Raw genomic sequence first — 21272 nt, forward strand, 5'->3', positions numbered from 1 at the left:
GATTTCTATTTGGTCCCATTTTCTAATTTCTTTATTGATTCTCTCCATTTAGTGAGATATCATTTTCATACTTTCTTTAGTTTTTTAATAATATTTCATTAATAGTTACTATTCCAATAATATTCCATTGCATATGTACAACACATCTTCTTTATCCATTGATGGATGCCTAGGTTATTTCCGTATCTTGGCTATTGTAAATAATATGCAGTGAACCTAGGTATATTTTTTCAAGTGAATGTTTTTGTCTTTTTCAGATAAACACCCAGAAGTGGAATTGCTGGGTTATATATAGCAGTTCTTTTTTTTTTTTTAATTTTATTGGAATACAGTTGACTTGCAAAGATGTGTTAATTTTGGGCATACAGCAAATCGGTTATACATATACATATATCCATTCCTTTTTAGATACTTTTCCAATATAGGTTATTACACAGTTTTGAGTAAATTTCCCTGTGCTATGCAGTAGGTCCTTGTTACTCATCTATTATATATATAGTAGTGTGTATATATCAATCCCAACCCCCTGACTTATCCCTCCCTTGGTGGTTCTAATTTTTTTTTGTCTTTTGTCTTTTTAGGGCACACCCACAGCATATGGAGGTTCCCAGGCTAGGGGTCGAATTGGAGCTGTAGCTTCCAATCTACACCACAGCCACAGCAATGTGGGATCTGAGCCGCATCGGCCACCTACACCACAGCTCATGGCAATGCCAGATCCTTAACCCACTGAGTGAGGCCAGGGATCAAACTCATGGTTACTGGTCTGGTTCGTTAACCACTGAGCCACGACAGAACTCCTGGTGTTTCTATTTTTAGATTTTTTTTTTTTTTTTTTTGGCCGCACCCACAGCATGAAGAAGTTCCTGGTCCAGGGAGCAAACATGCATCACAGCAGTGACAATGCCAGACCCTTAACTGATAGGGCAGTGGGGAAATCTTATTTTTATTTTTTTGAGGAAGCTCTGTACTGTTTTCCATAATGGCTGCACCAGTTTGCATTCCCACCAACAGTGCACATCTTTACTGACGCTTGTTATTCCTTATCTATTTGATAGCCTTTCTGACAGGTGTGAGGTGTTATCTCACTGAAGTTTTGACTTGCATTTCCCTGATGATTAGTGATGCTGAGCATCTTTTCATGTACCTGTTGGTCATCTGCACATCTTCTCAGCTGTTTGTCTTGCTCTTTGGGTTACTGAAAATCTTTGACTAATTTACAGAGTTCGGAAAAAGCGGATTCTGACAATTTTTGCTGTCTTTTTCATTGCTTTAATGGAAGGACAAACTTTCAGAGGTCCTTATTCTGCCATTTTTGCTGACATCATTTTTACTATGTTTTTGCAGCTGCGTTCTCTGGAGCCAGAATGCTTGCTGGGGAGCCCAGGGTGACTGAGACCCCCACCCTTGCAAGGCAGACTGCATAATGGGAGGGCAAGGCTATGCAGAGAATTGAGATTCGGGCTCAGACACTAAGCCTCTCTCAATTTCTAGCCTCTGGTGCCCCCTTTTAGGGTAAATATTTATGGAATTGATTAGTGCTCGGTAACCTTGGACTTCATTTAAAATTGTGATGTGCCAAACACTTGTGGCTACAGCTTCCTTCCCAGGTCTGTCTGCCATTGTGGACATGTTCCCTCTTTATTTTTAGTTTCTATTTTTTTCATTTTATGGTTGCACCTGTGGCATCTGGAAGTGTCTGGGATTGAATCTGAGCCACAGCTGCAACCTGCATGGCAGCTGAGGCAAAATCAGATCCTTTAACCCACCACGCCATGATAGGAACCCCAAAGTGTTCCCTCATTTTTTTTTTTTTTTTTTTTTTTTTACTTTTTAGAGCTGCAATTGCAGCATATGTAAGTTCCCTGGCTAGGGATCTAATTGGAGCTGTAGGTGCTGGTGAATGCCACCACAGCAACTCGGGATCTGAGCTGAGTCTGCAACCTATACCATACCTCATGGCAGTGCCAGATCCTTAACCCACTGAGCAAGGCCAGGGATCAAACCTGCATCCTCATGGATACTAGTTGGGTTTGTTACCACTGAGCCACAATGGAAGCTCCTTTTCCCTCTTTAAATGAAACTGTGGCTCTTGGTGAAAGTTTGTGGGTTCTAAAGTTCAGGATTTTTACATGGGCGGGGCTAAATGAAGGCTGGTAAGAGGGGCCTAAGCTCTCGGGCATTGACTGGAAACTGCTCTAAAAATCTCTACACTTACTTTCTGAAGCATTCAACTTTCCACTTCAGAAGGCAGGATGTGATCCTTCTACTTGTTGGCTCCTCCAGGCTCAGCTTCTCTGTGCCTTTCGCCCCTGGGGCCACCATTAAGAAAATATTTGTTGAATTGATCAGTGTTCAGCACCTTTGGAACTGAACTGTACTAACAGACTATATTGAACCCAATGCTTGTAGGCATCTGGCTGGGTTTGGGGGTTGCCCCAGAAGGTGGTTAATGAGTACTTACTGCCTCGTGTTTGGATTTATTGGATTAAGTGTGTCCCTCAGCATGTGGGCCTGGCATCTGAGCATTGATGGGCCCCCTCTGAAATCCCTTCTGCCCCTGGGTAGGAGATGTTTGCACTTGGGTCACTGTAACTCTGCCAGTCGTTTTAGGTAAAAATAGGTGGAAACATAGCCTTCCTGGTAGCCTTCTTTCAAACCCTGTGAACTGGAGGACTGACTACCTGCTGACTAGGTTTTGACAGTGAGGACCTCTTTTGGGGTGGATGGTTGTTTTTTGGCCAGATCCAGGGACCTGGTTAACCTGGACTGGGTCTCCTCGGTGGCCTTTGCAGCTGCAGGTCTCAGGGAGGGAACAAGGAGAAAGTGGGCCTGTGTGGGAATCCCTCATCAGTTTCTTGACTGCAGGATTCCTAAACCGGCTCAATCCCACACTGCCTTCCTCAGCTGACAGTCCAGGAGGCCTCAGGTTTCCTCCGAGTCTCCTGGCACCCAGGATCTCCAGGCGTCCTATCCCGCCACTGTGGAGCTCACCTCAGTGCTGTTTGGGATCTTCCCACGGCCCTTCCCAGCCTGGACCCAGCCCTGCCAGCCTCAGCTTTCATTTGGCTGCCCCCGCGGCAGGAACAATATCCTTTCTATTTGGAGTTGACTCTGCTGCCCTTTGGAGAGCGCAGTGCGTAACGTGAGCTCCTGTGCAGAGCGGTGGGCGCCAAGGCGCCCCCCACCCGCCCTCCCGCCGTGTCCGGCGGTAGGTGGCCGCCGCCTGCTGCACTTGCCCTCCGAGGCTGAGGTCCGAAGCCCCGTCGAGCCGGGGGAGGCCCGCGCCATGGCCGCCCGTCTGGGTGCGCTCGCCGCGTCGGGGCTGTACCGGCGGCGCCAGCACCGGCCGAGCCCGCCGCCCGCTGCGCCCGGGTAGGTGGCGGGGGGCAGGGCGGGGGCGCGGAGGGACAATGGCCGGAAAGCTGCCGCCGCAGGCCTTTCCTCGGACACCCTGCCTGGCCCTTCCGACGGCGGCGGGCCCGGCTGCCCTGGGCGCGAAGACAGCGCCTGGTTGGCGGCTGGGGTGGGGGCAGGGCGCGGCTCTGCTGTCCTGGGACCGACACTCTCTCCTGCCAGGCGCTGAGGATGGGTCGTCTTTATCCCATGGAGAACTGCCAGTGTAGGCAAATGGTGGAAGTTTCCTTTGGGACTGGGAAGGGGAGCCTCTGGGGTTCAGGATGGACCTCAGGGCATCTCTGAGGATGGAGGATGAATTAATCTGGGCTGGGGAGGGTCTGAGGGGGCATGTGTATGGTGGGATCCCAGAGTGGGGTGGGAGCTGGGGAAAGGGCTCCTGGACCTGTTGAATTTGTAGCCTTCAGGTGGAAATTTCCGCCGGAAAGTTAGGGAGAGAGAGCAGTGAGGGCTGTGGGCTTGCAGAGGTCGGAAGAAAGGGATAGGGATTCAGGAAGGGGATAGGGATTCAGGGAGGAGACAGAACAGCGGTCACTGAGGTAGGGGACCTGGAAGATGGGGGGAGGAGAGCAAGTCCAGGGGCTAATGCTCCAGAGGTAAGATTGCAGCTTGCTGTGCCCTCAAGGTGGGCCCATGGTCAGGCCAGACTTCCTGAGGGGCATGAGGTCTGGGAATAAGGATGCAGCAGGAGGGAGGCTGTCAGGTGGGGGACAGGGAGCAGAGGCTGCAGAGGGGCACCTGTGGGATGCCTGTGGCACCCGGGTTTGCTCCTGCACTGGCATCTCAGGCCCTCACCAGGGGCCAGACCAGGAGGGGGGACTGGACCAGCCCACTGTGCTGGTGGGAAGCCTGGAGCTCAGGAGGCCTGTAACTTACCTGGGTGAACAAGAACCCTCACCTGCTGGCCTCTGGACCACCCTGGATGTCTGTGGAGTGAGCCATGGTCCAGGGAGTGGGTGGCCAGGGCACTGATGGGCCGGAGGCCATGCTGGAGGGTGGTTTCACAGTGTGGATGCAGCGCAAGAACGCAGCCCAGGTGCAAGGGGGGTAGTGAGGATCAGGCCCCCGGGGTGGTCCCTTGCTTGCACACACACACCTATGCTTGTGTGCTAACCTTCACTTGATTTTTCTTGTGACTGAGTGCTGTGCAGGGTCGCCTGGCCCCAGCGACTCTGACTCACCCTCCAGTGTGGAAAGGCCCTTGTGACTGGCCCCTGCCTGTTGCCTGACCCCCATACTGTCTTTATAGGCTCAGGTGGGTGGGAGTGGGGGATGGTCTGGGGTTGTTGAAAAAACAGATGGTCTTGAATGGTAATGTCTGTCTGATGCCTCCAGGAGCTGAGGGGACCAGAGAGAGCATGGGTGTGGTCCGTGTGTGACCTCAGCAGATTCCTGACCTTCTCTGCACTTCAATTTCCTTATCTGGAACCTCCCCTTTCAAGGACCTGGCGCAGAGAGGACTCCCCTCCCTGTCCCACCACAGCTTAGTGAGGTCTTACAGCAAACTGGATTGTGTTGGCCACTCTCAAGACTGAGACTGTTGGAGTTCCCGTCGTAGCTCAGTGGTTAACGAACCTGACTAGCATCCATGAGGACTCAGGTTCAATCCCTGACCTCGCCCAGTGGGTTAAGGATCTGGCATTGCCGTGAGCTGTGGTGTAGGCCAGCAGCTACAGCTCTGATTAGACCCCTAGCCTGGGAATCTCCATATGCTGCTGGTGTGGCCCTAAAAAGACAAAAGACAAACAAACAAACAAAAAATGAGACTGTTTTGGGGTGCTTAGGAGGGTTGCAGAAGGGTGTCAAGGTGGGCTGGGGGTGACCACCCACCTACCACACACCTACCACACACAAGGCTGCCCAGCTTGTCAAATAGTAGCACCTTGATGACATTTCTGTGGTGGTGTCCCCATGCCCCCTGCCCGGGAACACAGATGTGCTTCCCCTCCCCACTACCCAGGCAGTGGCCACGTCCTGGGCAGTGCTTGTGTGCTGTCCTGCCAGGGTGGGTTGGTGATGTCTCCTTGCGGGTATCTGGGCAGACTGTGCTCCCCTCTCTTGGCCAGAATGTACGAAGGAGGAAGACCAGGAATGCATGCCTCCCTCCTTTGTCCTCTCGCAGGGAGCAGTGCTGCTGGGCTGGGGCGGGAGGCTCCCTGAGTCAAGGAAACAACAGCCCTCTTTATCCAGCACTTGGCCTGCCTGGCCCTAGGCTCTGCATGCCATTTGCCATAGGCAGTGAGTTCTTCACTCTAGCTCCACAGCCGGTCCTGCTGCTTCCTCTTCGCAGATGAGGAAAGGAGGCACAGAGCATCTGGTACCTTTTTCCAGGTGCACAGCTGGTAGCTAGGGCTGTCAGGATTTTAGTACATGGGGTTGAGCCCTGAGCGGCCTCCTTGTACAGGGGGACAGCTGGCATTTTCTCTGACAGAGCTGAGGTTCAGTTGTCTGACACGTGGGCATGTCTGTCTATCTCTCTGTCTCTGGCCAGTGGGTTGGAGTGTTGTCTGTGTTCCCAAGCAGGGGGCATGGGGTGCAGCTGCAGAAGTGCCATTGAGGGAGCTACTTGCACAGACTTGGGCTGGGGGGGGGCAGCCAGGGGGGCAGGAGGTGGGTGGTACCCGCCCCCCGCCGCCGCCCCGTGCCAGGGCTGATGTGAGGTATTAGGGAATAGGTGACAAAATCCTTGACCTGAGATTCCCAGGACCAGCCAGGGAACTAGACCCAGACTGATGAAGGGCCAGCTGCTCTCTTAAGGACCAACTGCTGAGGTGACAATGTGCCGATGCAGTCCCTAGAGGGGCAGATTGAAGGTGGCCCTGGTGTGCTCACTTGGTTAGGGTCCAGTGGTCTGGGTTTAAGGAGCAGTCTGAAAGCCTGGGGTTGGACTTGAATCCTTGTTTTGGCTTCATTTTCTGGGTCCTTTCGGGGAATTCCAGGCCCAGAGTCACAAGATTTCCTGTTGATTTCTGACTTCTCCAAGACCCGCCAAGGTCTTGTTCATGGCCAGGCAGTGGAACTTCCTCCCAGACACCTTGGGTGTGTGTTTTGGGAGGACAAGGCCGCCAGGGTCACAGTGTCTTTGGGCAGGAAACCATGCCTGTGCTGACAGAGTCCAGCCCAGCGATCAGTCCCTGCCCTGTCTGTTCTGTCTTGTGGTGACCAGCAGGGAGCTGAAGGGGAGGGGGGTGCCACTGTGCACAGAGCCTCCCTATCAGCCTGGGCTCTGCCCACTCCCCTGCTGCTCTCCAGCTTCCTTGCCCCTTTGGCCCAAAGATGAATGTAGACGGTGCTGTGGTCTCCAAAGCACACTTGAGGGCGGGCAGAGGTATGCAGAGGTACACTTGCCTGACAAGCTTGCCCAAGAGCCTCCGGGGCCTGTTCCTGCCTGGGTGCCCCAGCCCGGCTGCCAGTCTGCTTCCCTGTGGCAGCAACCCTCCGCTAGACCCACTGTCCACAGTCCATACCTGGACCCCCGAGGAGCAGGGCTACCTCCTGGGCCCATCCTGCCTAGGGACCCTTCTTCCCTATGATGGCCTCTGAGAATGCAGGCAGGAGCATCACTCACTTAAGAATTCTTCTCACTCTGCCCTGGCAGTGAGGGAGGTGGGTTTAACATTCTGGAGGCAGAACAGGCTAAGGAAGATGTTCTCAAAAGATATGCTGTCGGAGTTCCCTGGTGGCCTAGCAGTTAAGAGTCTGGTGTTATCACTGCTGTGGCTCAGGTCACTGCTGTGGCTTGGGTTCGATCCCTGGCCTGGGAACTTCTGTAGACCATGAGCACAGCCAGGAAGAAAAAGATGTGCCATGCCACTGTACTTGTTTATATGACGTTGCCAAATTTGTTACCTCCCTCCTCACCGAACCTGACTGTCTTTTTGTGCAACCTGACTGTCTTTTTGTGCCCACCTTTCCAGGCAGCCCCCGACAATCAGTTGGAGTTGACACAGGACAGGATCTGTTTGCCGCCGTTGTACCCAAAGGCATGGCTTTGGGGTGTGGGAGGTCGTGGAGGCTGACAGCCAGCTCCTCCTGGCCGAGCCTTGGGGCCTTTTCCCCTGTAGCTGGGCTTGTATCCCAGGCCTCTGGGAAGGATGCCCAGCACTTACCCTGGGGAGAGCAGCTTCCCAGCCAGCTCCCATCCCCGGTATTCACAGTTTCACCTTCTCCGTGGTGGGACGGGTGTGTGTTTTGGGGGGGCGGGTGATTTTTTTTTTTTCTTTTTTCTTTTTGTTTTTAGGGCTTCACTTGCAACATATGGAAGTTCCCAGGCTATGGGTCTAATTGGAGCTGCAGCCGCCAGCCTATACTACAGCCACAGCTACATGGGGTCCGAGCTCCATCTGTGACCTACACCGCAGCTCACTGCAATGCCAGATCCTTGGTGCACTGAGGGAGGCCAGGGATCCAACCTGCATCCTCATCGATACTAGTCAGGTTTGTTTCCACTGTGCCATGACGGGAACTCTTGGGGGGCGGGTGATTCGAAACTAACTCATGGGGCAGGGGAATGAGCCATTGGAGTTGGACCCATCTGCATTCACATCTGGATGCTGTCGTCTGCTTTGTGAGTTTGAGCAAGTTACTTAACCTCTCTGAGACATGTGTCTCTTGGGGATTATGTAAGGGTGTGAATACCTATCTGCTCACCTGTGCCTGGGTGACCTTCTGTACGGGAGACACTCTGTTCCCCTGAGAGGGTGATGGGAGGCACAGGAGGGAACTGGCATGGTTCTGACACCTCGAGAGGAGGCCCAGCACTGTGATTGAGCAGCTGAGGGGACAGGCAATCACAGCTCTGTCCTCTGTGGGCTTACAGGGGGCCAGGCACCCTGCGGAGAGAGAGAGCGAGTGTGCCTGTCATCTGACAGCTGGTAACCTAAGGCCACACCCTTGACCAGGGGCTTCCATGGCTGGGGGTCTGGGCCTGGGGAGTGAGGGCCAGCCCAGGTGAGTGAGAGTACCAGAGTCAAGCCTGACAGCTCTGGCTCTGGCTGGGGTGTGGCTAGCCTGCTCCTGATCCTCTGTGAAGTGCACCAGGGGCTGCAGGGCATGAGGGGAAAGAGGAGGCTTCAGAGTTGAGGGCTGGGGGGCTGCTTCTAATCCGGGCTTTGCCTCTGCCCTTTGTGGCCCTGAGGGAATCACTCACTCCAGGCCTTGGCTTGTCCCTATGTGAGATGCAGGCACTGTGTTGGCCTTGCAGGGTTGGCACTGGGGAGTGCACACTGCCACCCGGCCTGCACTGGCATCTAGCGTGTCCAAGGTACACAGTGGCTGAGGGGATGGGTGCACAACCACAAGGGGTGACCCAAGCCGTTGCCAGGTAGTGTGGCCCAAACTGTGTGTCACTGAGTCCCTGAGGTGCCACAGATGTCCCACGTGAGGACAGTGCTGGACCTCACCCTGGAAAGCACCTTAGCTTTTAAGGAGAGGAGTGTCCATGAAGGGCAACCACAGGCCTGCTGTCATTGCCCTTCCCAGCCCTGACCTGCCCATTTACTCTTCCTGCCCAGTAACATGTCCAACGCCTTGGCCAATGCGGTGTGCCAGCGCTGCCAGGCGCGCTTTGCTCCCTCCGAGCGGATCGTCAACAGCAACGGAGAGCTGTACCACGAACACTGCTTTGTGTGTGCGCAGTGCTTCCGGCCCTTCCCGGAGGGGCTCTTCTATGAGGTGAGGATGCTCCCAGACCCTCGCTGCCCGGATGTGGTCCCCCAGTGACTGATGGGCACGTGTGCCAGGCCTCGAGCTGAACAGTGCTCCCACCAGCACAGAACCTTGCTGCCCACACCTGGGGGGCCCATTCCTCACTGTGATGTGAACAGTGCCCTCCTGGGGGCTGTGGGTACTGAGCGAGCGTCACTGTTCATCCTGTCACCTCTGGGCCACTTAGCCTCCCTGGGGCCGGACAGTAAACAACCAACATTCATCAGCTGGTGCTAAGTGCTATGGTTATGAGGAATCTCGGGGAGTAGGGATGATCAGGGAAGGTAATGTTTGAAGGAGGTGAGGGAGCATGTGTGTATCTGCAGGAAGAGCTCTCAGCAGATGGCCCAGCAAGTGCAAAGGCCCTGAGGTCAGAGCGTCTGGGTATTTGAGGGACAGTAGAGGGCCATTGTGATGGAAGCAGAGGAAAGGAGAGGAAGCAGCAGAAGATGAGGGTGGGTAGGCAGCTTTGTTTGGCCTCATGGGGTCCTAGGCTTTCATTCTGGGAGGGGCAGGAGCCCTGCAGGGTCTGGAGTGGAGGAGTTACAGTCTGTTTGACATTAGAAAATTACCTCTGGTTGCTGTGCTGAGGAGAGACTGGCGGGGGTTGTGATGTGGGGGGTGGACCAAAGCTAAGAGAACAGGTGGGATCAGAAGCTGATTATTGTGATAATCCAGGTGAAAGGGAAGAGGTCTAGACTGGACTGCACTTGGTTGCAAAAGCAGATTGTTAAATGTTAAATTGTTAAATGTTCAGCTGGTTGTTAAACAGAGCCATCATTAAAAAATAAATGAGAGAGTTCCCTGGTGGCTTAGGCTTTAACGATTTGGCATTGTCACTGCTGTGGCTCAGGTTCAGTCCCTTGCTTGGGAAGTTCTGCCTGCCGTGGGCATGGCCAACAAAAATAAATTATATAAACATACAATGAGATAAAATTTGATTAAAATCAAAGATAATAAATGCGCAGTTTCACCACTTTCTAATTATTTTATTACATTTCACTATCATTGTGCCTGTGTGGTCGAAGCACTGTACCGTGGTGGCTACTGACATCTCTTTAACTCCACACCAATGTCACGTTGGTAGCTTGAAACTGACCATGGTAGGAGTATTTACACCATAGAAATTGGTAAATGCTACAAGGCAGCTTCGGAGCTGGTCGTTTGGTGTTTATGGGCATACAACAGTGGTGCTTGGAGTCTCGAAGCTGATGGGATTGGCTGATAGATGGTTGTGGGGAGTGTGATGTGCCCAGCAGAGGAGGAGATGCTGTTCTCTGTGGTGCCTCCTAAGAAATGCCGGCTAGGAGTCAAAGCAGTGGAGGTGTGGTGGTTGGGGGCAGGGCTCTGTGGGTGGTGGCTGTGTGCCTAGGACAAATACTGGCACACAATAAGTGCTCAGGAAAAATTCATTGCTGAATTTAAATTCCTGCTGCCTCTCCAGGTCACTGCGTGGGGCCCTAACCAGTTGCAGCCTTTTTTTTTTTTTTTTAAAGGGCTGCACCCACAGCATATGGAGTTCCCAGGCTAGGGTCTAGTCGGAGCTGTAGCCTCCAGCCTACTTCAGAGCCACAGCAACGTGGGATCCAAGCTGTGTCTGCAGCCTACACCACAGGTCACAGCAACGCTGGATCTTTAACCGACTGATTGAGGCCAGGGATTGAACCTGCATCCTCACAGATGCTACTCAGTTTCGTTAACCGCTGAGCCATGGCGGGAATTCCCAGCTGCAGCTTAATAAGACACTCATGTTAGAGTACAGGGGAAAACTAAATGGAATTGTCAAGGCAGAAGAAAGCAGAGGCAGGTGTTGGTCATCCTTGGGGCCAGTGCAAGGGTCTCCTTGCCCAGACTGGTGGGGACAGCAGCTGTAGGACTTGGGGTTCTTCCTCGCCCCCCCTTCCTGTGTCCCTCTTTCTGTCTCCCTCCGCCTGGTCTTTTGTGGCCCCTGGGGGAATGGGGCTTCGAACACAGGAAATGGGCCAAGGGACATAGAGAATTCACACTTGACCCCTGCCCTCCCTGGCCTCAACTTCTGCCCCCAGCCCTCGGCTTGTTCCCTGGACCAACAGGGCCAAGATCCTCAGTAAACAGCAGTGGCGCTTTGAGGGGCTGACCCTGCTGAGCTGCCGGCTTCCTTAAGGCCCCTGCTTTGCATGCTCCCCAAGTCAAACAGGCCAGTCTCGTCCTGTCTCCAGGCCTTGCCCCAGCTTCTTGTTGTCCGGAATTCCCTCCTCTCAGTATCCCGATCCTCTGCCACCTCTCCACTCCTTATCACCTCCTCCAGGAAGCCCCCCACCCCCTATGCTTCCTGTGGTGAGAGCCGGTGCACACAGTGAGGTGCTTGTCCAGCCTCCCTGCCCGCAGGTCCTCACCAAACAAAGCCCGGCCAGTGAGGCTCAGGGGATAATGGTGCTGCTTTCCTGTCCTTTCTCTACTGGCCTCATTTGCAGTTCGAAGGTCGGAAGTACTGCGAACATGACTTCCAGATGCTGTTTGCTCCGTGCTGTGGGTCATGCGGTAAGGGCTGGCGAGTGCAAGGCCTCCCTGGGCATGGGCAGTGGGAGGGCTGGGAGCTGGCTCTCTGAGCATCACCTCTGAGCCCCTGCGGGCATCAGCTTCCCAAGCTCTGGGAGGGACACATTGGGACCAGGCAGAGTGGGCAGTGTGGACAGGCTCAGGAGGGGGCCTTGGAGGTGGAGAGCAGGTGGTGAGCAGGGACCTTTCTCTTCCAGGTGAATTCATCATTGGCCGTGTTATCAAGGCCATGAACAACAACTGGCACCCTGGGTGCTTCCGCTGTGAGCTGTGTGACGTGGAGCTGGCTGACCTGGGCTTTGTGAAGAATGCAGGCAGGTGAGATTGGCCCCTCATCACGGGCCTGGGGCCCCATCCAGGGGCTTCTGGCTCACTTTGTCTGGTTTATGGGTGAGGATGGAGGCTGAAGAGAGTGAGGAGTGAGGAGTCCAGGGCCAGCCCAGGCTTGGGGCTGTTCCTGGGAGCAGGCGGACCGCAGACAGCAAGTAGGAAGCAGGTGCTGTTAGTGCAGCGGATGGGTGAGGAAATTTGCATCAAGGCCCCCCCCCCCACATACACACAAAGTAAAGTATGGCTGTGATGAAAGGAAGGCAGGGCCCCCACTCGCACCTTCCAGCTCAGGCTGGCACTCTGAAGCCCCCCCTTCCCAGTCTGTGAGGGGCCACCAGAACCACAGTCCACACCCCTGCCTTTGCCTCCACTTTTGGGTCCATTCTCCATTCTTGGGTCACAGGGAAGAGAAGTTCTGGGAAGGGAGTTGTGTTGACCAAACTGAATAGCCTTCGGTTATTAAAGTGCAGTTATGTTTATGATCAGTATAATTAAGTACCAAAAAGGACCCGTGAGGGAGATACATATCACGCTGTAAGCAAAACAGCTCAAAGCGTGGCCAGCTGAGGTGGGTGGCTTCTTGGGAAGGAGTGGAGCTCTACCCCAGCTGGGTCTGGGATAGTGGGAGCCAGGTTCACAAGCCAGGCTGTGCCCCTCCCCCACCAGGCAGTGACAAAGCTCAGCTCCCCGTGACTGTCCCTCACACTGTGTGCTCCACCAGGCCTAGGGAGGGACCGGGCAGCTGCTGGGGAGCTCTGGGGATTGTCGGGCACACACAGGTCTGTGTGTGGGTTTCTGGCAGGAGTGACAGAGAACCAATGTGCCAGCACTGACATGCCCCACTGGCCCTGTGCTGCAGGCTGTCACCTGGCCACCACTGGAAACGTGCTTATAGGGTTCAGAGTCCTTTCGCAAAGGTGCACCTTGCACTTGAGAAGAAATCATTAGATGCTCTTCCCCACCCCTCTGCCAGGATTCCTGTGTCCCCTCTCCTGGTGGGCCGATTGTAGCTGTGGCCAATTTGCAGCTGTTCTCTCTGCAAAGCTTCATCACCATGTGTTTCTGACATGGGACAGAGGTCGGGAGCACAGGCAGTGCTTGGGAAAGATGCTCATTGTTCAGAATGTTCCCCAGCCTCCTTTTACCCTCACCATGGGGAGAAGTCACTGAGTGTCTAGTAGCCGGGAGTGAGCAGGTCCAACCTCGTCTCTGCACAGGGTGGCTGTCTGGTCCCTTCTGTTGTCCCTGTCAGGGATTGGTATAGCAGATAAGACAGAACACAGCGCCAGGTGATTGTAACCCTCTTAGAGTTCAGTTTCTTTTCTCAGGGGAAGGGGGCCCCTCTGGGAGGAGGTGGGCTTCTTCTTGGTGAGCTTGAGGGGTGGTCCTTCTGGAGGTGGGCGGCAGGGCGGTGGCCTTGGGCTCACAGCTCCGACCTGGCGCTCAGTGAGCTCTCGTTGGTCTTCCCGTCCCCACTGGGGGGTGGCCCTGGAAGCCTCTTGCCACACAGCAGGTTGCACAGGGCGTCTCGGAACTTCTCGGCCACGAAGAAGTACATGACGGGGTCGAGCGCACCATTGAGGCTGGTGAGGCAGGAGGTGATGCGGTTGCCAAGCGCCAGGATGCGCTGGGCAGCACACGAAGTGTGGTGGCCGTGGTAGCGCAGCACGTAGACGGAGCGGTGGACATGGTAGGGCACGAAGCACACCAGGAAGATGGCCAGCACAGCTGCGATCATGCGCACTGCCTTGTTCTTGAGGCGCCGCTCCACACGGGGGCCCTGCCGCAGGCTGCGGATGATCAGCAGGTAGCAGGTGACCGTGGTGACGAACGGGAAGGTGAAAGCCACGGCCAGGGATGCAAGGGCGTGCTGGGAGGCCTTCTCCCGGTACAGCTGCAGGCAGATGACCGTGTGGTTGGTCTGCACGGTCTGTGGGCTCACCAGCAGTGGGGCCATGGCCACGGCCACCACCACCCAGAGGAAGGCGCAGGCCAGGTGGGCGTGGAGGGGCCTGCGGAGCTTGAGCGACTTGACAGGGTGTACGATGGCCAGGAAGCGGTCAGCGCTGATGCAGGTGAGGAAGTAGATGCTGGCGTACATGTTGAGGTAGAAGAGGAAGCCGGTGAGCCGGCACGGGATCTCCCCGAATGGCCAGTGGTTCCCTGAGAAGTGGTAGACAAGGCGGGTGGGCAGGACCAGCACGCAGGACAGGTCAGCCACAGCCAGGTGCATCAGGAACACATTGGCAGGGGTGCCTGACTTGTGGTCCCGGACGAAAAGCCACAGGGCCAGGGCATTGCCCCCGAAAGCCAGGATGAAGTCCAGGAGGTAGAAGGAGGCGAAGAGGATGTTCTCCAGCGGTGTCTCTTGGCCACATTGCTCCGTGGATACCAGGGAGGTGTTGGCGGTCAGATCTGGGGAGGCTGCTTCCAGGCCATTCATGCTTCTGCTGGAGGTGGAGCGCGGGACAGAACCTGGAGGGAGCAGGCAGACAGACTCGAGAGAGCCTGGGACCAGCCAGGCATCACTCTCTGCAGGCGTCCAGACAGGAGCCTCTGGTGTTCCTAAAGGCCACTCTCTCAGAACTGGAGAATGGATCAGCATCACTGAGTGAGCTGGGAGTGGCCATCTGTCTGAGGCTCTGGGGGTGCGGAGGGTAGAGAGAAGGACCCCACGTTTTCTGTCCCTTTCCTCCCCTGTGTGCTGAGTGGTGGAGTGAACCGGGGCCCCTGAGCCCCACTTCTCTTGGGTGGGTGGGTGGATTACGTACTCCTGAGAGCCTGCTGCAACCCCGCTCACCCCTCCAGGACCTACCGGTTCACCGGGTTCCCTGATGGCGGTGCTGAGTCTGACACTGCGTCCCCAGTTCTCCCAGCACCTGCCACTGGAGGGCCTCACCAAGAACACAGTGACAGGCAGTGTCCTGGGAGAGCAGAGGCCTGCTCTGTCTGCCTGCACCTGAGGGCCACCCAGCCCTGGGTCTCCTGAGCTTTCTGGATTCAGCCCACCAGCCCCATTTAGCGCATCTTTAGGGGTGGAGATTTGGGTTTTAGAAATCCCTGTGCTGGGGCCCCAGGCCAACACTAGGAGTAGTTTAACAACCAGGAGGCAGACTCTGTTCCAGGAGAGGAAGAGCCATTTTTCTCAGAGGTAGGGAGACTGGCCAAGCTCTGCAGCCCTGGAGAGGCCTGGGGCCCAGGGAGGCCACCTCTTTCTGCCTGGCCTCATCTGCCTGGTTGTCCCACACCCGAGGGGCTGCAGCCCAGAGCCCTGCTGGCCTTGGCAATGGGCCGTTTGTTCCTGGTGATGCCCAGTTCTGGATGGGCATCCTTGATCCCTCCCCAGCATTGATAGATTCCTGTTCTGTTTCTGGTCGGCTGGGGAGATCCAGGAAGGGGAGGGAAGATCCCAACCATCCTGCCTCCCTCACTGGGCCTGGGACTGGGAGGTGGGGGCCGGAGAAGCAGGATCAGAGCAACCTCTGCCCAGACCCCGCACAGCATGTGGTCTGAACTGGAGTTGAGGGTGGGGGAACTGCCAGTTCCTTCTCATTCCTTGGGGTTTCAGCCTGGAAAACCCCTGCCTGCAGTGCAGCTTCTGTGGCTCCCCTGAAGCCTTACTTCCCAGCACCCACACTGCCTGACTATGCAATTGGGCTGCAGAGGGCCTGAGTGGGGCTCACCAGAGATGAGCAACATCCCTGCAGCGGTGAGAGTGGGAGGGGAGCAGCGCCTGAAGTGGCTGTTCTGGCTGAGTGGCAGGGGACATGGCTCTGGAGCAAGTTCTCTGTAAACTTCTCCAACCTCTTGTTCTGTCCTTTTTTTTTTTTTTTTTTTTTTTTTAAAGGGCCACATCTGCAGCATATGAAGTTCCCAGGCTAGGAGTCAAACAGGAGCTGCAGCTGCCAGCCTATGCCACAGTCACAGCAACACCAGATCCGAGCCACAACTGTGACCTACAGCACAGTTCATGGCAACGCCGGATCTCTGACCCACTGAATGAGACCAGGAAACAAACCCACATACTCATGGATATTAGCCAGGTTCTTAACCTGCTGAGCCACAACGAGAACTCTTCTCATAGTCTCCTTTTAATGTCCATGTGCGCTGGAGGCAGCCTGTGAGGAAGAGGCTGATGCCATCCCCAGGCGAGGGTTCCTGTTAGAGGGAGCAGGGCCAGTCCAGACTGCGAAGGGCCTCTTGATTCTTCCTTTCATGCCTCATCAGCCACCACCAGGGTGCCTGGGCCCCTCTGCCCGGATGGCTGAGCAGGAGGAAGCTGGGGCATTGTGAGTGGGTGGTAGGGAGCATCCGGCCAGCGGTTCTCAAGCCAAGAGGGCGGGGGACGCTTGCCTAACCGTATACATTTTAATTACTGAAAGACCCAGGGAAGTTCTCCTACTCAAATTACCTCTCCTGGCTCCAGAATGGTTTGGGCTGCCTGAAATTCTAGTACGGAGGTTATTTCCTGTCACTTCCAGATGTGAGTGACTTGAGTGGGGAGACTCGAAGGCCAAGTGAGGGAAGGGTCTTGTTGGAAACTGAAGGTGGGGAGGGGCTGTAGAGGGGCTGAGCTGTGCACCCTCTACTCTGGGCTGCCCCTAGGCTCGGATTTTGCCTGCGGTGCAGTTGTCACCCAGCCCCTCCATGAATTCCTGTTGTGGCTCAGTGGGTTATGACCCTGACTAGTATCCATGAAGATGCTGGTTCAATCCCTGGCCTTGCTCAGTGGGTTAAGGATCTGGTGTTGCTGGTGCTAAGGTGTAGGTTGGTAGCTGCAGCTCTGATTTTACCCCTAGCCTGGGAACTTCCATGTGCTACAGGTGTGGCCCTAAAAACAAACAAACGAACAACAACAACAACAAAAAAAAAATGCAAAAAGTAGGACTTTCACGGAGTTCCTTGGTGGCTCAGCAGGTTAAGGACCTGGCATTATTCCTTCTATGGCTCTAGTTACAGCACTGGTGTTGGGTTTGATCCCTGGCCTAGGAACTTCTACATGCTGTAGGTGTGGCCAAAAAAAAAAAAAAAAAAAAAAGTAGGACTTTCAGGATGGTGACAGCAGAGCAGTCAGCTGAGTGTGGGACCCTATGTGACTGCACAGGTGGGCCTGCTAGCACCTGGCTTTCTGCTCCTGCCTAGTACCCTCCTCCTCCCACTCTGCTGAAGGCTGTGTGCACTGTGCTCTCTCTGGGGTACAGACTTGATTGTTTTTTTCTTCTTCTTTTTATGGCCACACCTGTGGCACATGAAGGTTCCTGGGCTAGGGGTCCAATTGGAGCTGTAGCTGCCAGCCTATGTCACAGCCACAGCAACACCAGATTGAGCTGTATCTGCAACCTACATTGCAGCTTGTGGCAATATCAGATGCTTAACCCACTGAACGAGGCCAGGGATCAAACCCACATCCTCACAGACACTATGTGGGGTTCTTAACCCACTGAGCCACAAGGGGAACTCCCCAGACTTGCTTTTAAAATACTTTGAGGCTTGTTTCTGGTTTGTGGAGGTTTCCCTACCTCGGTCCCATCTTAGGAGTTTGATGCTGATTTTTAAAGTGTGTCTGCAGTGACTCCTGCTCCTCTTAGAAACACCTGCACTCACTGCCCCGCCATGTCTCACTCAGGGCAGGGCAGCTGGGGTGTGTGGGGTGTGGCCTGGGTAGTGTGGGGTTCCCTTGGCTGTGGGTCAGGTGCAGGGCTTCGACTCAGTGGAGGGGACATGGGTGGGTTTGGTGGCATCTCTCGGGAGTTACCAGCACTCCTCCCTCTTTACTCCTCATCTGGCCCCTCATGGTGTCACCTGGCTAGAGGTGAGGAGCATGGGGGCTGTCACTGCAGCCGTTGGACTGGAGGCAAGGCACTCACTCTCCCTTTATTTAAAAAAAAAATTAAAAATTTTTAGTGCCGCACCCGCCACATGGGGACATTCCCAAGTCGAATCAGAGCTATAGCTGATGTCTACACCACAGCCACAGCAACATCAGATCCTTAACCCACTGAGCAACGCCAAGGATGGAACCCACAATCTCATCGTTCCTAGTCAGATTCGTTTCCGCTGCGCCATGACAGGAACTCCTGTGTTGGGTTCTTAACCCACTGAGCCACAACGGGAACTCCTCACTCTCCCTTTAAAAGCCCCGGGGTGAGACAGGAACACTGCCCATGGTCTGCTCTGATTCACACTGGGCGGCCTTGATAAACAGGCTGGACGATGACCACAGAGAGGCGTCTCAGGCATAGGGATGCCCACCCCTGCCCTCCTCTGCTTCTGCTGGGCCTCTAGACTCCCCACCTACCCTTACCTCTCACAGCCGGTCCGTGTGGCAGGTGGGTTGCGGCCTGTGGGTGGTGGTGCTGGCCGGGGGCTCCGTGCAGCTCTGGCGGAGGCTGGCTGGCTATTTAAGGAGAGGAGGGGAGGCTGCAGCCCCTCGGGCCCTGAAAGGCCGCTTCATTCCTGAGGGGTCCCCTGTGTGACGGGCCACTCCTACGGCTGCCTCTGCTGCCACTGGGCCGTGAATATTCCAGTGTCTCCCAGCCGACATCTCCCCCCACCCGCCCCATCCCCCAAGCTTGGCCACCGAGCGTCACAGAGGCCGAGTGTGTGACTGTCTTCGAAGCTGTAGAGTGGGCGCCGGCTGGGTGGGGGCCTGGCTGGGACTGACAGACACAACAGGACGTTTCAGAACAGGGTAATTTCCTACCCGTGGGGAGGGGGACAGGGAGGGGCTGGCTGCCATGGCAATGGGCCCTGGGCTCCCAAGCCTGCACTGGCCATCAGCAGAGGGGGGGTCTTGTGAATTGGGGAGGGGGGGTGGGAGGCTGAGGAGTGTTGTTTGATCAAATGAGAGGGGACTCTTTCAGGACACTTGCTGTAGGGTTCTTGTGTCCTGCCCTGTATAATGAGGGCCCCTTTGGGCGTGTGGAATAAATCATGGCCTTTATCTTGAGCGGGGCACAGCTGCAGGCTGCCTCATAATGGGGCGCTGTCTGTGCCTGTGGGGACCCGGAGGCCTGGCCCTCGCCTGTGCGGGCTCCTCCTTTGGACAGGAGGCCTAGGAAGAGGGCTGCTGCTGCACGCCACCCTCTGGCCCCCAAGATACCTCCTGGGAGTCGGGGGGTGTTTGGATGTTGACAGTGGCTGTTTCTGAGACGGGGCCAGCAAACTTCTACCTGTCTTTTCCCAAATGATATGTCCAGTAACACGGGGAACCAAATCACCATTTTGTGAAATCCTAATTTCAAAAGACGTTAAAATTTTTGGAGTTCCCCTTGTGATGCAATGGGATTGGTGGTGTCTTGGGGGCACTGGGCTGCGCGTTTGTTCCCCGGCCTGGCATGGTGGGTTAAGGATCCAGCATTGCCGCAGCTGCAGCTTAGGTTGCAACTGCAGCTTGGATTGGATCCCAGGCCCAGGAACTCCAGATGCTGTGGGGTGGCCAAAAAGGGGGGAAAAAAAAAAAAAAAAAAAGACTTTAGAATTCTTTCCCTAAAATGTTTAAGGTAGTGCATAGCCATCATTGGGGAGCACCTGCCATCAGGACTGTCTGAAATGTGTTCCTTCACACAATCCTGGACACTTGGCATTACTGCCCGTTTTACAGACGAGGAAACTGAGGCTCAGAGGGGTGAAGTAACTGGCCGGTGATAAACCAGTAGGAAGGCGGAGACAGGATTTGAACCCAAGCATGTGTCACTCTAAAACTTAGGCTGTGTATGTATATGTGCTTTGTTTTGTCCTGGACTTCTCTTGCACCTCTATGGTGAATTCTTAGGCTTCATCTTCATTCTACCTGCAAGGTAATTCTGCAGGTTGCCCTTAAATTTGGGTCTGGGATCATGTCTGTTGAAAAGACGTTTCCCAGGGAGTTCGCATTGTGGCTTGTGGCTCAGCAGGGTAATAACCCGACCAGTATCCATGAGGATGCGGTTTTGATCCCTGACCTCATTCAGTGGGTTAAGGATCTGGCGTTGGCCGCAAGCTGCGGTGTAGGTTGCAGATGTGGCTTGGATCCTGTGTTGCTGTGGCTGTGGTGTAGGCTGGCAGCTGCAGCTTCAATTTGACCCCTAGCCTGGAAACTTCCATATGCCACAGGTGCGGGCCTAAGAAGGAAAAAAGGAAAGAAAAGATGTTTCCCATCTGGGGTTCCTTCAAGGGAGCCCCAGTTCTGTGTCACCTGGGAGCTGGTGGGGTGGGTGGCCCCCTCCCGCTGTGGCCTGGGGTGGCTGCTTGGGAGGACTGGCTCACGTGGCTTGAAATAACGGGGTCTGACTGTCTGCCCTGAGCATGGATTTCTGCTGTTGGGTGATCGATGATGGTGGCTTTAAGCATGTTGACGACTGCAACAGAATTTGGAGGAATTGTGCAATTTCTATAGCTTTGAAACAGAAATCATTCCATGTGGGTCCTCCTGCCAAGTATACTCACCAGAACTGGAGCGAGGTTATGGGGAATAAGAGCTGTGTCCATGACAGACAGAGTGGGCAGCAGGGCTGGTGTGGGGAGGCCCTGAAGAGGCAGGGAGCCTGGGGCACAGGGTGTCTAGGGTGCAGAGGGGCAGAGCCTTGCTCGGGAGATGAGGACTGTAGCCATGGCCCGTGTCTTGGTCCCTCGATGGGTAGAGCGAGCCGGGGGTCCCAAGCCAGGGGATGGCCTTCCAGTCTCAGTAACCATGTTGTCCTGGCGGGGTGGGGGGGGGAGATAATGGGTGCCATTTTTCCCCTCCTGTCTTTCACAATCATTTACACATTCCTGCATCAGAAGACCCATGCCAAGCCGCTGCCCTGTGTGGGGCACACGAGGCCCAGAGGAGCATAGCTGGGGGTTGGCACGCGGCTGCTGGGTGCTCGCTCAGGCCCTTGCCCTTCACCCCTGGGGAGATGTGACACATGTAAGGCCAGCAGTGGGTCCAGCATAGAGTCCAGACCCAAATATGGTGGCAGGTGTTGTGGTCAAGGGCATGGATGCTGAGTTGGTTGCTCCGGCATCCAGGATCTGCTTTGCAGGAGTGGGAGTGGGAGCTGAGTCTGAGGGTTCATCTCTTCAGGAGACTCCCTGACCCACCTGTGAAAGAGGCCGAACCTGGTATCAGGTTGCTGGGCGGCTGGTGAGAGTGGGCTGGGGGCCTGGAAAGGCCCCGGATGCATTGATAGCGCTTACAGACTCGGTGGCAGGTGGAGGATGGGGAGCAGTGGATTAGGGCCTTTGTATGTCTTTGCCCGGGGACCCTGAGTCTAAATTCCTGCCGCCTTTGAGACCCAAGGAAACAGAAACCATGTTGA

At 55.1% G+C, this 21272-nt stretch overlaps 2 protein-coding genes and 1 long non-coding RNA gene across 8 annotated transcripts in view; 2 read left to right on the forward strand and 1 right to left on the reverse strand.

Moving 5' to 3' along the window:
• Nucleotides 1–21272, forward strand: part of LIMS2 (LIM zinc finger domain containing 2) — a 36873-nt gene that overhangs the window by 10393 nt on the left and 5208 nt on the right. For 2 of the 6 annotated variants that reach the window (XM_021076156.1, XM_021076155.1), the window contains exons 2-4: nt 8931–9090; nt 11577–11643; nt 11859–11979. In XM_021076156.1, the coding sequence (XP_020931815.1) occupies nt 8931–9090; nt 11577–11643; nt 11859–11979 (348 nt within the window). Of the gene's footprint in view, nt 1–2003; nt 3376–7657; nt 7855–8930; nt 9091–11576; nt 11644–11858; nt 11980–21272 lie in introns of those variants that run through there. The other 4 variants (XM_003133402.5, XM_013984126.2, XM_021076158.1 and 1 more) reach the window with 4 other exon arrangements.
• On the forward strand, nt 3385–5946 carry LOC110257167. The gene is made up of 2 exons (XR_002339413.1): nt 3385–3622; nt 4753–5946. It is a non-coding gene; the product is annotated as an uncharacterized LOC110257167 (long non-coding RNA).
• GPR17 (G protein-coupled receptor 17) lies at nt 10092–19613 on the reverse strand. Its single transcript, XM_005671833.3, has 2 exons — nt 18296–19613; nt 10092–14466 (listed from the first exon to the last, which is right to left on the reverse strand). The coding sequence occupies exon 2, from the start codon at nt 14432–14434 to the stop codon at nt 13415–13417; it is 1020 nt and encodes a 339-aa protein (XP_005671890.1). The 5' UTR covers nt 14435–14466; nt 18296–19613; the 3' UTR covers nt 10092–13414.

Source organism: Sus scrofa, chromosome 15, assembly GCF_000003025.6.
Source record: "Sus scrofa isolate TJ Tabasco breed Duroc chromosome 15, Sscrofa11.1, whole genome shotgun sequence".
NCBI classification, from domain to species: domain Eukaryota; kingdom Metazoa; phylum Chordata; class Mammalia; order Artiodactyla; family Suidae; genus Sus; species Sus scrofa.

Excerpts from the sequence above, each read along its gene's own strand:
- GPR17 (XM_005671833.3), bottom strand. The coding sequence starts at position 14,434 with ATGAATGGCCTGGAAGCAGCCTCCCCAGATCTGACCGCCAACACCTCC.